Below are 12,120 nucleotides of genomic sequence, written 5' to 3'. Positions count from 1 at the left end.
TACAAGATGTTAGAAACCATGACTACTTTAATCAGAAGGGAACATAGTTGTAAGTCAATGAGGAAATAATCCAATTTTCAGAAATTTGGCACAAAATTTTTCAGAACTGGAGCTATTGTCAAATATGAGAAAGTATAAAACAGTCTTCCTCTCACACAACCCAAGATTGCTGTCAGTCTATTTAATATGAACTTTTAATTATAATTGAATTTCTGTTCAGAAGCTGATACAAGACAGCATGGTGTCTCCTAGAAAGAGCATTGGATTAGGAGTGTGAAAGTTCCTGTCCTAGTTCTGACACTAAGTGCTGTCTAACCCTGGACAGTTGTTTGTCTCTGAGCTGCATGTTACTTCTCTGGAAAATGCACAAGTTGGATTAAATATTTTTTGAAGACCTTTTCAATTCTGAGATTCCTGGATTTTGTGTAAATTTTCATTTGAGAAAACGTGTAGGTTCTAATTTGTTGGTTTTTTTTTTCTATTTTGTAGGGGGGTTTCTCTGTGTTTATACAGCTGATGCCCATTGTAGTGTTGATCCTCGTGTCCCTGTTAAGCCAGTTGATGGTCTCTAATCCTCCTTACTCCTTATATCCCAGATCGTAAGTAGTTAATGATTTTATAATGAATTGGTTTCCTTAGCAGTCTTAACACCGCTTGAATTACCAAAATAAATTCTAGTTTTTTCCTGGGTTTTATCAAATGAATAACTGTGAAATGAATAAGGAAAGAAGTGCTGTGATTAAATTTCATAACTATTTAATAGTATGAAAAAATGATATATTGACATAGTACTTTTCTACTTTCGAGGCAAAATTAAGATGATTATTTTCTTCCTTTCTATAGATATAAGGAAGTGAGGAAACAGACTCATTTTCCTGTATATCTTAGTATATGTGACTATAGTGTATGGAATAAAGAGAAGGTGATATTACTCTTTGTTTACGTGAAGCCCACCTTCTCACAGAATCTGAAATGGATCTTGGATTGTACTATTAAATTCTATATCTTTAAGGCAGATTAATCCGGGATTCCAGACAAAGTTAATTTTGTCAATATCAAGCTTGTTGATTGTTGATTGTTGAAAATCAGTGCACATTTATTTTGGCTTCATTGAACAGAGATTTTAAAAGATGGTAGTGCATTCACACAATTGTCATTAAATTTACCTGCTTGAAATAAGACCCATCACTGCTTAATTAGGATTTCAGAGGAGTGATGTAGTTTTGTTTGCTTTTAAAATCCAAAATAAAACTTATTGTATTAAAATTATTTCATTTTAGAGAATGCTCAGAATAGCTTTTTGAAAATTCAGGATAATATAATTTTAAAACTAAGGTGAATTATTATCAACTTCATATTTTTACTGTTACTTTGATAACTTGAATTTTTCTAATTTAGTTTTAGTTCATAAAATTTTAGTTTTAATTTTAGTTCATAAAAGCTAATAAACATTTATCTGTTTTGCAGTGGTTCAGGACAAACCATTAAAATGCAGACAGAAAACTTGGGTGTTGTTTATTATGTCAACAAGGATTTTAAGAATGAATATAAAGGAATGTTATTACAAAAGGTAGAAAAAAGTGTAGAAGAAGATTATGTGACTAATATTCGAAATAATTGCTGGAAGGAAAGACAACAAAGTAAGTTGAACAAATAATTAAACATTTTAAGATTTTTCAAGAGCAAATTTACTACAGTTTTCCTAAGTTGCTCTTTGTACCATGTTTCCCTTGCGACCCTCATTTATCTTCTCCACCTGCTCCCTCCCTCTCCCCTTCCTCCTCTCCCCTTGCTCTCTCCTTTCCTTAGTGGCTCTCCCTCTCAGTCTGTGCCTCTCTCTTCTTTTTTTTTTGGTCAGCATCAGTGTAATATTTGTGTAACTTCATGTAAAGTTTAGATATTGATCCAGATGCCAATAAAATTTATCCTGATGTATAGATGGTTCACTAAGAAAGTCACGTAAGTTGTAGAAGACATACATATGGATTGTCATCTTTCTGTTATAGATGGGTAGCTGCATTATTACTTCTTATCTGCTGCTAAATACTCAGTATTTCCAGATAGCACTGAATCAAGAGCCCTGGGTCTGAGAGCTAATTGAACTTAACTAGCTGTGACTATGGGCAGGTCTCTTAGCTTCCTCATCTGTAAAATGGAGGAAGTTCATGCTTAAATAAACTACCTGCATGAACTTCAGATCTCAGGGTGTTATGATCAGAGATCCACTACATGAAACTAACAATGTGCTTTGGTCAGATCATTTCACCATGATGAGCCTTAATTTTTCACTTGCTCAACGAGGAGATTCTGTATCCTGTAGTGCCCTCAAGTGATGTTTTTAAAAAAAGAATTGTTTTATAAAATAGTTTGGTATAATGGAAAGAACATGGAAGGCTAGCTCCATGGCCTTAAGTAGGATCACAGATTTAGAACTGGAAGTTTACAGTATTAAAACAAATGTCTGACTTTGGGTAGTCTTCATTTTCTCAACCTCAGGAGGTCTTCTGATAAGGATAGAAATGTCCAGGAGATAGATTAGTAAGAGGAGTTAGATACTGAGGAGTTAGCTAAATGAATGGTTAAATAATCAGCCATGGAATAACATTTCATTTTTAGTCATTCATTTTATTAATAACCATTTCAGAGAAGCCTCAAAAGTAATGTGTTCATTTGCTGATAAAAAAGGCCCCCTCCAGTAGCCTTCACAAATTTTTGCCTCGTGTTATAAATTAGAAAATGTGCTCAAAGTATGATTTAATATTTAGTAGTTTACAATAAAATATTCCTAAGGTCACAGTGAGCTCATGTAGTGTCAGTAGCTATTAACCTTAATTGTTAACTCAGTATCTAAAGATGAAGGTCAATGTGAAATTTCTTGAAATGATTGTAGAATTCAGGGGCAGCCAAGTGGTACAGTAGATAAAGAAGGGGCCCTGGAGTCAGGAGGACCTGAGTTCAAATATAGCTCAGGCACTTACCAGCTATGTGACCTTGGGCAAGTCACTTAACCCCAATTGCCTCCTCCTCACCCCCCAAAAAAGAAAAAGAAATGGTTACAGAATTCTAAAGGGAAAGGGACATCAGGATTTCTGTCAAAAAGCATTATCAAATTTTTTAAAAGTCATAAAATTTAGGGCCAGCAAGAATCTTAGAGATCATCAATTCCAAGCCCCTTGTTTTGTAGATGAGGAAGCTAAGACCCAGAACATGTAGAAGCCTGTGTTCTAATAGTCGTAGTCATCATGGCAGAATCTTGAAATAAGGACCATCTCTTTCTGAGTCCCTTGAGCACAGATTTAAACATCTGTTATGTATCATATAAGTGTTCATTATACATGTTGGTTATGATGGATAGCATTCTCACCCTCCCTCATTTCTATACTATGAGAAAAAATCAAATTTTTGCCTTGTGCAGGTTTTTTCTTTTTTTTTCCCCTAAGGCTACATATATGTCATATTTTTGACATTTTAATTTACTAGACACCAATGGCATTGCGTCAGCTGGCCAGCTCTTTCTCTGATGTAGATGTCAGTGGAATGTGGCAGCAAGTTCAGCAAACATCTGGCTCCTACTTGCTGAACTTGCTTGTTTGTAAGAATAGAGAATCCTTTTAGGGAACAGTCTAACTGTCTTCATGTATTTAAAAGATTGTTACATGAAAGAAGCTCATTCTTCATGGGCCCTGAGGAAGGAGTTAGGAAAACTGGCTACAGGTTGTAGAGAGAGAGAGAGAGAGAGATTGAGGCTTCTTATAAGGACAGATTTCTAAACAGTTAGAGCTGGCTGTCCCAGCGGGGAATGAGGTGTCTTGAGAAATGGAGGGGGCTCCCCATGGTGGGGGGCAGGGGGAGGGTGACTTCAGGCAGAGGGGGGTGATATGTAGAGGAGTCTCCTGTTTAGCTTTAGAGGAGACCAGCTCATCTCTGAGAGCCTTTGATTTGCCCACGATGATTCAAGTAGAGGTCAGTAGCGAAACTACAATCCAAACCCGACTCCGGATCCAGTGCTTGGTGCTTCAGCAGGCAAATGCTCAAAAATGGTTATAGATTGATTTTCCCCAGAGTAACAGTATTCTGGGCAGGGGGGTTTCAGTCAGCAGATTTTTATTGAGTGACTGTAAATGGCGCTGTATTTTTAAAACATGATTATTTCTTAAATTTTAAAAAATGTTTTTGTGTTTAAAGAAACAGATATGCAGTATGCAGCAAAAGTGTACCGGGATGATCGACTACGGAAAAAGGCAGAGTCACTAAGCATGGACAACTGTAAAGAATTAGAGCGGCTCACTAGTATCTATAGAGGAGGATGAACTGGGATTTTCATTGACATCTTTTAGCACACTTTTTTTTTCTGTACAAGAAGAAATTTAGTTTCATTGTAAAATCTCAAAAAAGAGTTGGATATTAAAAACTAAACTGAGTAGTTACTCCCTGAAATCTTACGTGATAGGACTCAAAACAGTTAATGGATTCTTTACCTAGTAAGAAATGAAAACTAGAATTCATGATTTAGTTATGCATCTCGTCATTGTTATTCAGTTTTACTTCCAATGCTTACCTAATTCTTTAATTACAGATTACTCAGAAAAGGATTATCACACCTCTAGCAGTTTTCCAGTTATAGTGATTCCCTTCTTCCCTTGTCATGTAAATATTTATGAAAAAAACATTTTTGTGTATATACAAGTTATTGACTTTATATTTAAAAATCTCAGAAGTTTAGCTCCATGAAACACTTCAGCTCACTGATGGAATAACTATATGACAATGTTACTTTTCCTTGTCAGGCGTCCAGTGTGTGGAGTTTAAACAATGACACTTTTTTTTTAAAGGCAATTTAACTTTGTGTAAAAAAATCTTCTAGCTTTATCTGCTTAGAAGAATTTAATATTTTTAAATGTATATTCCTGAATATATGTTGAGATGAATTGAACTGGTGTAGATTATCAGTTTGCCATTTAGTTTTATGAATTGCTAAGCAATGTGAGGAAATGAAAAGCTATCCTGATTAATTTAAAAATAAATACAATAAAAATGATATACAGATGCTTAATGTTGACATTTCTTGAGAAGTAAATGTCAGTTTTGAAATTCTGAAAGTAAATATATCCCTTTACCCCCACCCCCAGCCAATTTATGTTCATTTAAAAGCTTCTAAAATTTATGAAGGAAAAGACCTCCTCCCCATTTCCCTACAGAAATTTGCATTTTCTTAGTGCTCATTTCATGCTTGGTCTCAAAAGTAAATTATTTTATAAGCAAGTGGTAAGAAAAGTTACTACTAAAATTAAGCCTTATGCCTTTAACACTATTGCCAACTACTGAACTTTTATATAGGTAACTTGCAAAATTATTTGATCTGTTTGGCTGTGTGCAAAGATGAGCAGAAATATGGTGGCTGTTGAATAATCATTTACAGGAAGTCTCTGTAAATGTCTCTGTAGCGCCACTCTGAGCTTAAAATTGATTCACCATTTAAAGTAGTCAAATTTAATCTTAATAGAAAATAGACATTTTTGTAATGAAATCCATTAGTATAAATTGGAAAGAAATGTAAGCAGTTGGATATTGGTTTTTGTGCCTGTAAATTGAGTATGAGAGTACTTTATTTAAGATTTTCTATGTTGAACAGTTGTCATATTTTAATCATTTTGCTTCATACTCATTTAATGGAACAAGAACAAGTCTTTGACAGTTTTTCTACTTGATGAGAATGCTAGAAATTTGGTAATAGTAGCAGTGCTCATTGTGTTTAGAAATTATTCCCGAATTTAGCTAATTTATTGTCAGTCTAATAAATTCCTGCTAAAATGACCATTCTCCTTAAAATTGTCCTGTTGTATCTGTTTTTCCAAGTGACTCACCAGAATTGCTTGGTTGCATCATAAATTATATAACAGCATAGTAATTAAGGAATAGTAGAAAACCCAATCAAGATTTACTTAATTTTTAGAGAAGTGGCCTTTAGAATAAATAGCATACTTAAAAGGGGATTACAATTTGAAGTATTTCCTTCAGCCTGTGCAGTGGGCCATTAGATAAAGGATGTAAATTATTTTGAAACTATTAGAGTCATTAGAAAACATACAAATTTGGATTAGAATTACAATATTTTCATCCATTTCTTTTTACAGTTTTCACAGGAATGGTGGGCATAAATGGGGGTAGTTTCTTTGAATTCAACCCTCCTGTTTAATAATTCTTTTTCTTTTAATTTGGAGTTTGAGGGTGTCAACAACATTGGTAAAGTTAAGTGAAGTGTATCATGCTAACTTATACATGGTTCTAGACAGTGTTATATTTTTATTGTATTGGCGTGTTCCATTGAATTTTATAAAATATTAAGGCAAAATGTGCTTGGAGAAAAAACACTCTAAAATTGATTGTAATCACTAATAATGGCTGAGCAAATTTTAGGGTGCCCTGCTGACCAAGCCTCAGGAACTTCTGCTGCTTTGTACTTTGGGGGTGAGAATACTGCCTGCATGCTGGTTTAAAAAAAAAAAGGCCCATGTCTTTTAGTATTTTAAGGTGTGCACGGCAAGACCTTGAGGTGGGAAATTTTCACATTTGACATTCATTTCAAAGAAAAATTTTTTGCCTGTGAAATATTATTTTTTATAAAAGGAAGGTATGTGTTCATCTTAGATTCCAAACTAAAGCTTTTCATCACTGCCCAAAGGTTCCCAATCATGGAGTAAAGCTGTACTGTACTGTAGATATTTTATGCTATCTTATTCAGTTGGCATCAAAGAAATTTTTCATACTGTGTTCTTAAATTCCTCACGTTAGTAACAGATCAAAGCTTCTACAGTCATACAAAATATTTTAATGTCTTCGTGAGTGAATTCAGACAAAATAGAATCACACTACTTGACTTTGTCACTTTTGTTCTCCCTTGCCCTATAGTTTACAGATGGATTGGTGCTAGTTGCCACCTTGGCTGAGTTTTAGAATTGTTGAGGATTTCACTCTCAACATTATATAGTAGTTTCAGATTAGTTCTTTAAAAGTGAAAATAAATCATTTCAGAACTAATTGGATTTGGATGCATCTGTAACTATTTGTTTCATACCCTTAACATTAAATATGAATAATAATATGCAAATACTCTGGAAGAAGTAGTGAAGCCCTTATATGTGAGCATCATTATGCTGATTCGTTAGACTAATCTGCTTGTACTACCTCTACTTTGATTGGTTTTCTGCTTTTCTCCCCCTCAAGATACCCTACCCCCAACCCCTTCATATCCAGCCCCACATCTAACAACTAAAAGGCCTAGATGCTGCAGTTAGATTGATTTAAAATAGTCTCCTCTTGGTCTTCAGTATTTTAAAATATACATGTCGTCTGACAACATAACACTACCTGATAAAACATGATTTGATTTTTTGCAAAATTATATGAGTTGAACCTCCCACTGATGTTAAGGCAGTAACAAAAATTCTTGGTTGTTTGCCTGAGTTCTAATGAAGGCAGTTTTCCTGTTAAGCAAGTATTATGTGAAAGAATCAAAAGGTTCATTGAAAAACTTATTTAGTGTCCCTGTGGGAGATTTGGATCCAGTTAAGTAATCTTATAACTCCTTAGCCTCACACTGAATAAGGCAGAAAGGAGAGCTATGTGAAACTTTCCCTCCCCGTATGGACAGGAAAGCAACAGTGAACTGGCTCGTTTGCTACTTTACAAACTATGTAACTAAATGGATGAGTGCAAAAATAATCTGGCAAATACATTTGTCACTGAAAATTTTAGTGCCAGCAGATCCCTTCATATATTTTTAAAAGAAAATAAGTAAAATGAGGATCCCCTTAAGGAATTTTACATATCTTTGATCTGATGGGAAACATGGTAGTAGAATTCAGGCTTCCTTTTTAGTTTAATTACTGTTAAAATACATATTTCATGTGAATGGAAGCAGCTTTCTTTTGAATAACATTACTTTAAAACACTCCTTATATTAAGGATTGTGTAGCCTTTTTTTTTTAAATAAATTCCCTTTGCATGTATAACTTTTCCCTGATCAAGATAAGATTTTTCTTTTCATTTAATGCCAACATTTGCTGGTCTTGGGGCCATTAGATTTGTGAATACTCTGTGTATTGTGTGTGTGTATAGTTGTATATATTTTTTTCAGCTAATACCTCAAACTTGTGATTGTTTAATTAATACCACAATATGTTTGCACAGAGCAGGGCTTCCATTAGCAGAAGGATTAATCTTCTAATTCTAGGCATTCAGTTCAGAATCTTGTTAAATATGAATTCCAAGCCTTTTCATTAATCCTTTTTTCCCTAAGAGTATAGCCATTCCTATTCTAAGTTTCATTGTTCAAAATAGCCTGTACCTGTTTCTCTTCAAAGCAATCTGAAAGTATGCTAGGTAAGAAGCATTTCTTAAAGTTGTCTCCATCAGTTCATTACAATTATTATTTGAGACTGTAACTCACCAAGACTGTTATACTTAGAAGATAATTAACATCTGACCCCAGACATGCTTCACGAAAGGGTCACAAGTGGAAAACATTTAAGAAGCCCTGGAAATAATTCCATTTCACAGAAGATAGTATGCCTTATTAAAACATTACCAGTTTGATAAGCCTATTCCACTTTCACAAATTGAAGTAATGGAACTTTCACTTGGGTAACATTCAGCTACATGTGGCTTGGGTTTTGATAATGAAGAGTTCGGTTCTTGTTCTGGCTAGTCATAATGACAAGAAACAAAACCAACAAAAAGACTAACGCAGATGATGATTTATTGATATTGAGAAATGCTTCTTGCCTTTTTTCACCTTCTATCCTTCAGTATACCTCCTGCTAGCCCAAAATTTAGTTTGTATGCTTCTGAAAGCCACAGATCATTTTCCCAGTATGTGTAGGAATTTTAATGGAAGCCTTGTAAAGAAAATTTAATGAAGTGAAGCTAGCATCTTATATAGGAGATCTTATTTTGTCTATATAGTGCATTCGAGATTACAAAATGAACTGTCTGATTTGTAACATATTTACTGTAATATCAGACTTATATCAAAATAAAATTATTTTCAGTGTGAGAACTGTGTTAAAGAAATGGCACTTGATTTTACTTTTGTACACTTGTAAATTCTGTTGAATGCTTTGTGATAAATTTGTTTTTCAGTTCCTAGTTTTCATGTCTGTATAAAGTGGGAACAAATTGAATTATATTATTTTCCCTGCAAAAGATTACAATACTAGTTCACTTAAAAGGCTTGTTGGGTTTTATGATTCCTGGCCTTGCTGCAGTCCCTGCACCATCACTGCAGAAGTAGAAGAGAGCTGCATATAACTAATGGTCATTTTGCATTTTTCTTTGTTTCATAGGTTACCACAGGCAAAAAATTTATCACCCACCACCTACCTCCCAGGTAGCTGTGAGGAAAGTACTTTGCAACCTTTTAAAGTACTACTTAATAATTTCATCCTCCTGGTAGTTAGGCTGGACCTGGGAAAGCAGATAGTCAGGTATGGTCCCTTTGAAAAGGACTGCATTTGAAACCTTTCCAACCTGCCTGAAATCTTGTGAAATGAATTCTAAGTCTTTTCATTAATGCTTTTTTTTTTACAAAGAAAAAAGAGTCACTGTAGTAAGACTTTGTGGAGAGGATGCTAAAAATCAGGTTTTATATTTTGTGCCATTTATAATAGCATAGTAATGGGTCAGATACAAAACTGCAGTCATACATAAGTGCAATACCTTATACATAGTAAATATGCATTCATGCTTAGATACATTTTTGTCATTTGACCACCTTGAGGAAAAAAGAAACAAAAAAAATATCCTAATTATAGCTGCACAATCAGGGATTAAACCCCGTTGCTTCAGCTAGGTTACAGACCTCAATTATATTTCTCTCAATCCCTAGCTGTTTGGGGCCCAGAAGTTATTCTCATTCTTTGTTTGCTTTTGTTTTTCATGTTTTTGTTTTCAGAAGGCCATTTCTAAAAATATCCTAATTTTTAGCATTGGCCTGGAGAGCCACATAGTTTTATTGGCTATCCAAAACTGAAATGAGGTTTTGCTTTAGACAGTTGACAGGTTAACCATTGCTGAAAATGCCAGGTATATCTCAAGTCTGACTATGATTGTGACACATACATATGTTTGTATATGTACACAAATAAACGGGCATCTGTGATTCTAACATTGATGAGGCATTATGATGAATTGTTCTTTTAGCTTCTCCTAAAATCCTCCACATAGCTGCCAGAACAATTTTTCTAAAGCACAGGTCTGATCATATCCCACTCCGACTGACCTCCTCCCAGTGTCACCCTCTAGCTCTAGTCTAAACTATCTTTCTAGACTTATTTCATGTTACTACCTGTTACCTACACAGTGTTAACCAAATAGACCTACTTGTGGTCTTAAGATCGGATCCGCTAACAGGAGGAACCTTAGCACACCTAATTAAAGGAAATTGTTTATCAGGCAGATTTGAACCAAGGGACTTGGAATCCTCTGGAAAGAGCCAGTGTTCTTCCCCTGTGCCACATTGTCTCCCCAGTTTCACCAGGCCTAGAATGATCTCCCTTCTTATCATTAGGTCTTTGAACCCTTAGCATCCTTCAAGCTTTAGTTGATGTATTATCTCCTACAGGAACCATCTCCTGATCCCCTTCATTACCAGTCTTCTTGTCTTCTAGTTTTCTTGTATTAACTGCTTAGACAGTGAGCTCCTTGAGAACAGGGATTGTTTTTTGCCTGTCTTGTATCCCCAACACTTGGTCCAGGGCTTAGCAGATAGTAGGTACTTAAATGCTTGTTAACTTGTTTATGTAATTTGTCCACCAGTATGGATCAGTCCACAAGCATTTATTAAATGCCTGCTGTGTGCTTGTCATTGGTCATACAAAGAATAGGAAATTGTCCTGACCTCAAGGATATTCTTTCTTAGAACTATCCTTTGCATGTTTGTGTATAAAATATGTACCTGGAGGGAAGGGGGGAGGTCACACTTGAGCTGAGCTTTGGAGGAAACTAAGGTATCTAAGAGATGGAGAAGAGGAAGGACTGCTTCCCAGGCATGGGGAGGCATCCTATGCAAAAGGTATAAAGGGTGGACGTGGAGTATCATGGGTGAAGAGGAGCAACAGGGCCCATTTGGCTGGATCATAGAATGCATTCTATCATCATCCCAGAAAGCAGATCAGAACCAGGGTGCAGTACATTGCCAGTAGTGCCACTGGGCCTTTTGTGACTTAGGATCCATCCCTGTGCTTTAGGAATATCAAGCGGCAGCTGTTTGGAGGCTGGTTTGGAGAAGGGAGAAGCTGAAACATGGAGATCTGTGTTGCTGCTGTAGTAGTTCAGATGAGAGGGTGAGGTTCTGAATTTGAGTGATATGGCACAAGAAAGGGCCTGATAGGACTGATGGGGAATTGGAAGCACTGTGTGGAGCTGATGGGGTGAGGGAGAGAGTCTGATGACTCAAAGGTTTGTGGACTTAGGTGACTAGAAGGATGCTGCTATGCCCTGAAAGAGATAGGATCGGAATGCACAACAGATTGGAAACCACCATATTCCAAATGTAAACAGATCATAGCCTACTTGAGAAACTAATTTCTCAAAGGGTCAAAACAAAAGAAACTTGCCTCTCTCCTAAATGTAGTGGATTATCAAGTGGGAGCTCAGCCATTTTCTTTCTTTACTTCAGTTCTATTCAGAAAGGTCTATTGTATGTAATGTTCTGTCCTTTATTTGTCAATCATCTGGGTGCTCAAAACACCTTGATCCAGAGTGAACGTGAAACATAATTTCTGTGATCACTTCTTTCTCTGTTACCATATGAGATGGTCTCTGGACTTCTCTGTGTGACTAATAGCAAAACATTCTTTTGTACCCATGAAACTGTGAATAAAATTACTTGGCACAATCAGTAGTAATGGTCTTACTGAAAAAGATAAGGCTTGAGGTTTCAGGATTCTCCCACTATTCCCTTATAATATGATCCCTAGAGGGGCAAAAGCAATCACCAGCAAGAATTTCCCAGTCCACAGCATCAAAAAGATAAATGCATCAGATTTCAGGGAGCTTCAGACAACTTGGGTATTAGTACATTGGCTCATTTTTAAAAAGCTGTACCAAAAATTTATTTGC

General features: G+C 35.6%; 1 protein-coding gene across 2 annotated transcripts in view; it reads left to right on the top strand.

Moving 5' to 3' along the window:
* Nucleotides 1–11,896, top strand: part of DNAJB14 (DnaJ heat shock protein family (Hsp40) member B14) — a 110,191-nt gene extending 98,295 nt beyond the window's left edge. Inside the window, exons 6-8 of one of the 2 annotated variants that reach the window (XM_036762939.1) lie at nucleotides 490–599; nucleotides 1,468–1,640; nucleotides 4,186–11,896. In XM_036762939.1, the coding sequence (XP_036618834.1) occupies nucleotides 490–599; nucleotides 1,468–1,640; nucleotides 4,186–4,310 (408 nt within the window). In that variant the 3' untranslated portion in view covers nucleotides 4,311–11,896. Of the gene's footprint in view, nucleotides 1–489; nucleotides 600–1,467; nucleotides 1,641–4,185 lie in introns of those variants that run through there. The other variant, XM_036762940.1, reaches the window with a different exon arrangement.
* Nucleotides 11,897–12,120: the final 224 nt, after the last annotated feature.

Source organism: Trichosurus vulpecula, chromosome 6 (genome assembly GCF_011100635.1).
Source record: "Trichosurus vulpecula isolate mTriVul1 chromosome 6, mTriVul1.pri, whole genome shotgun sequence".
NCBI lineage: Eukaryota > Metazoa > Chordata > Mammalia > Diprotodontia > Phalangeridae > Trichosurus > Trichosurus vulpecula.
This window is presented reverse-complemented; position numbering and strand designations above follow the sequence as displayed.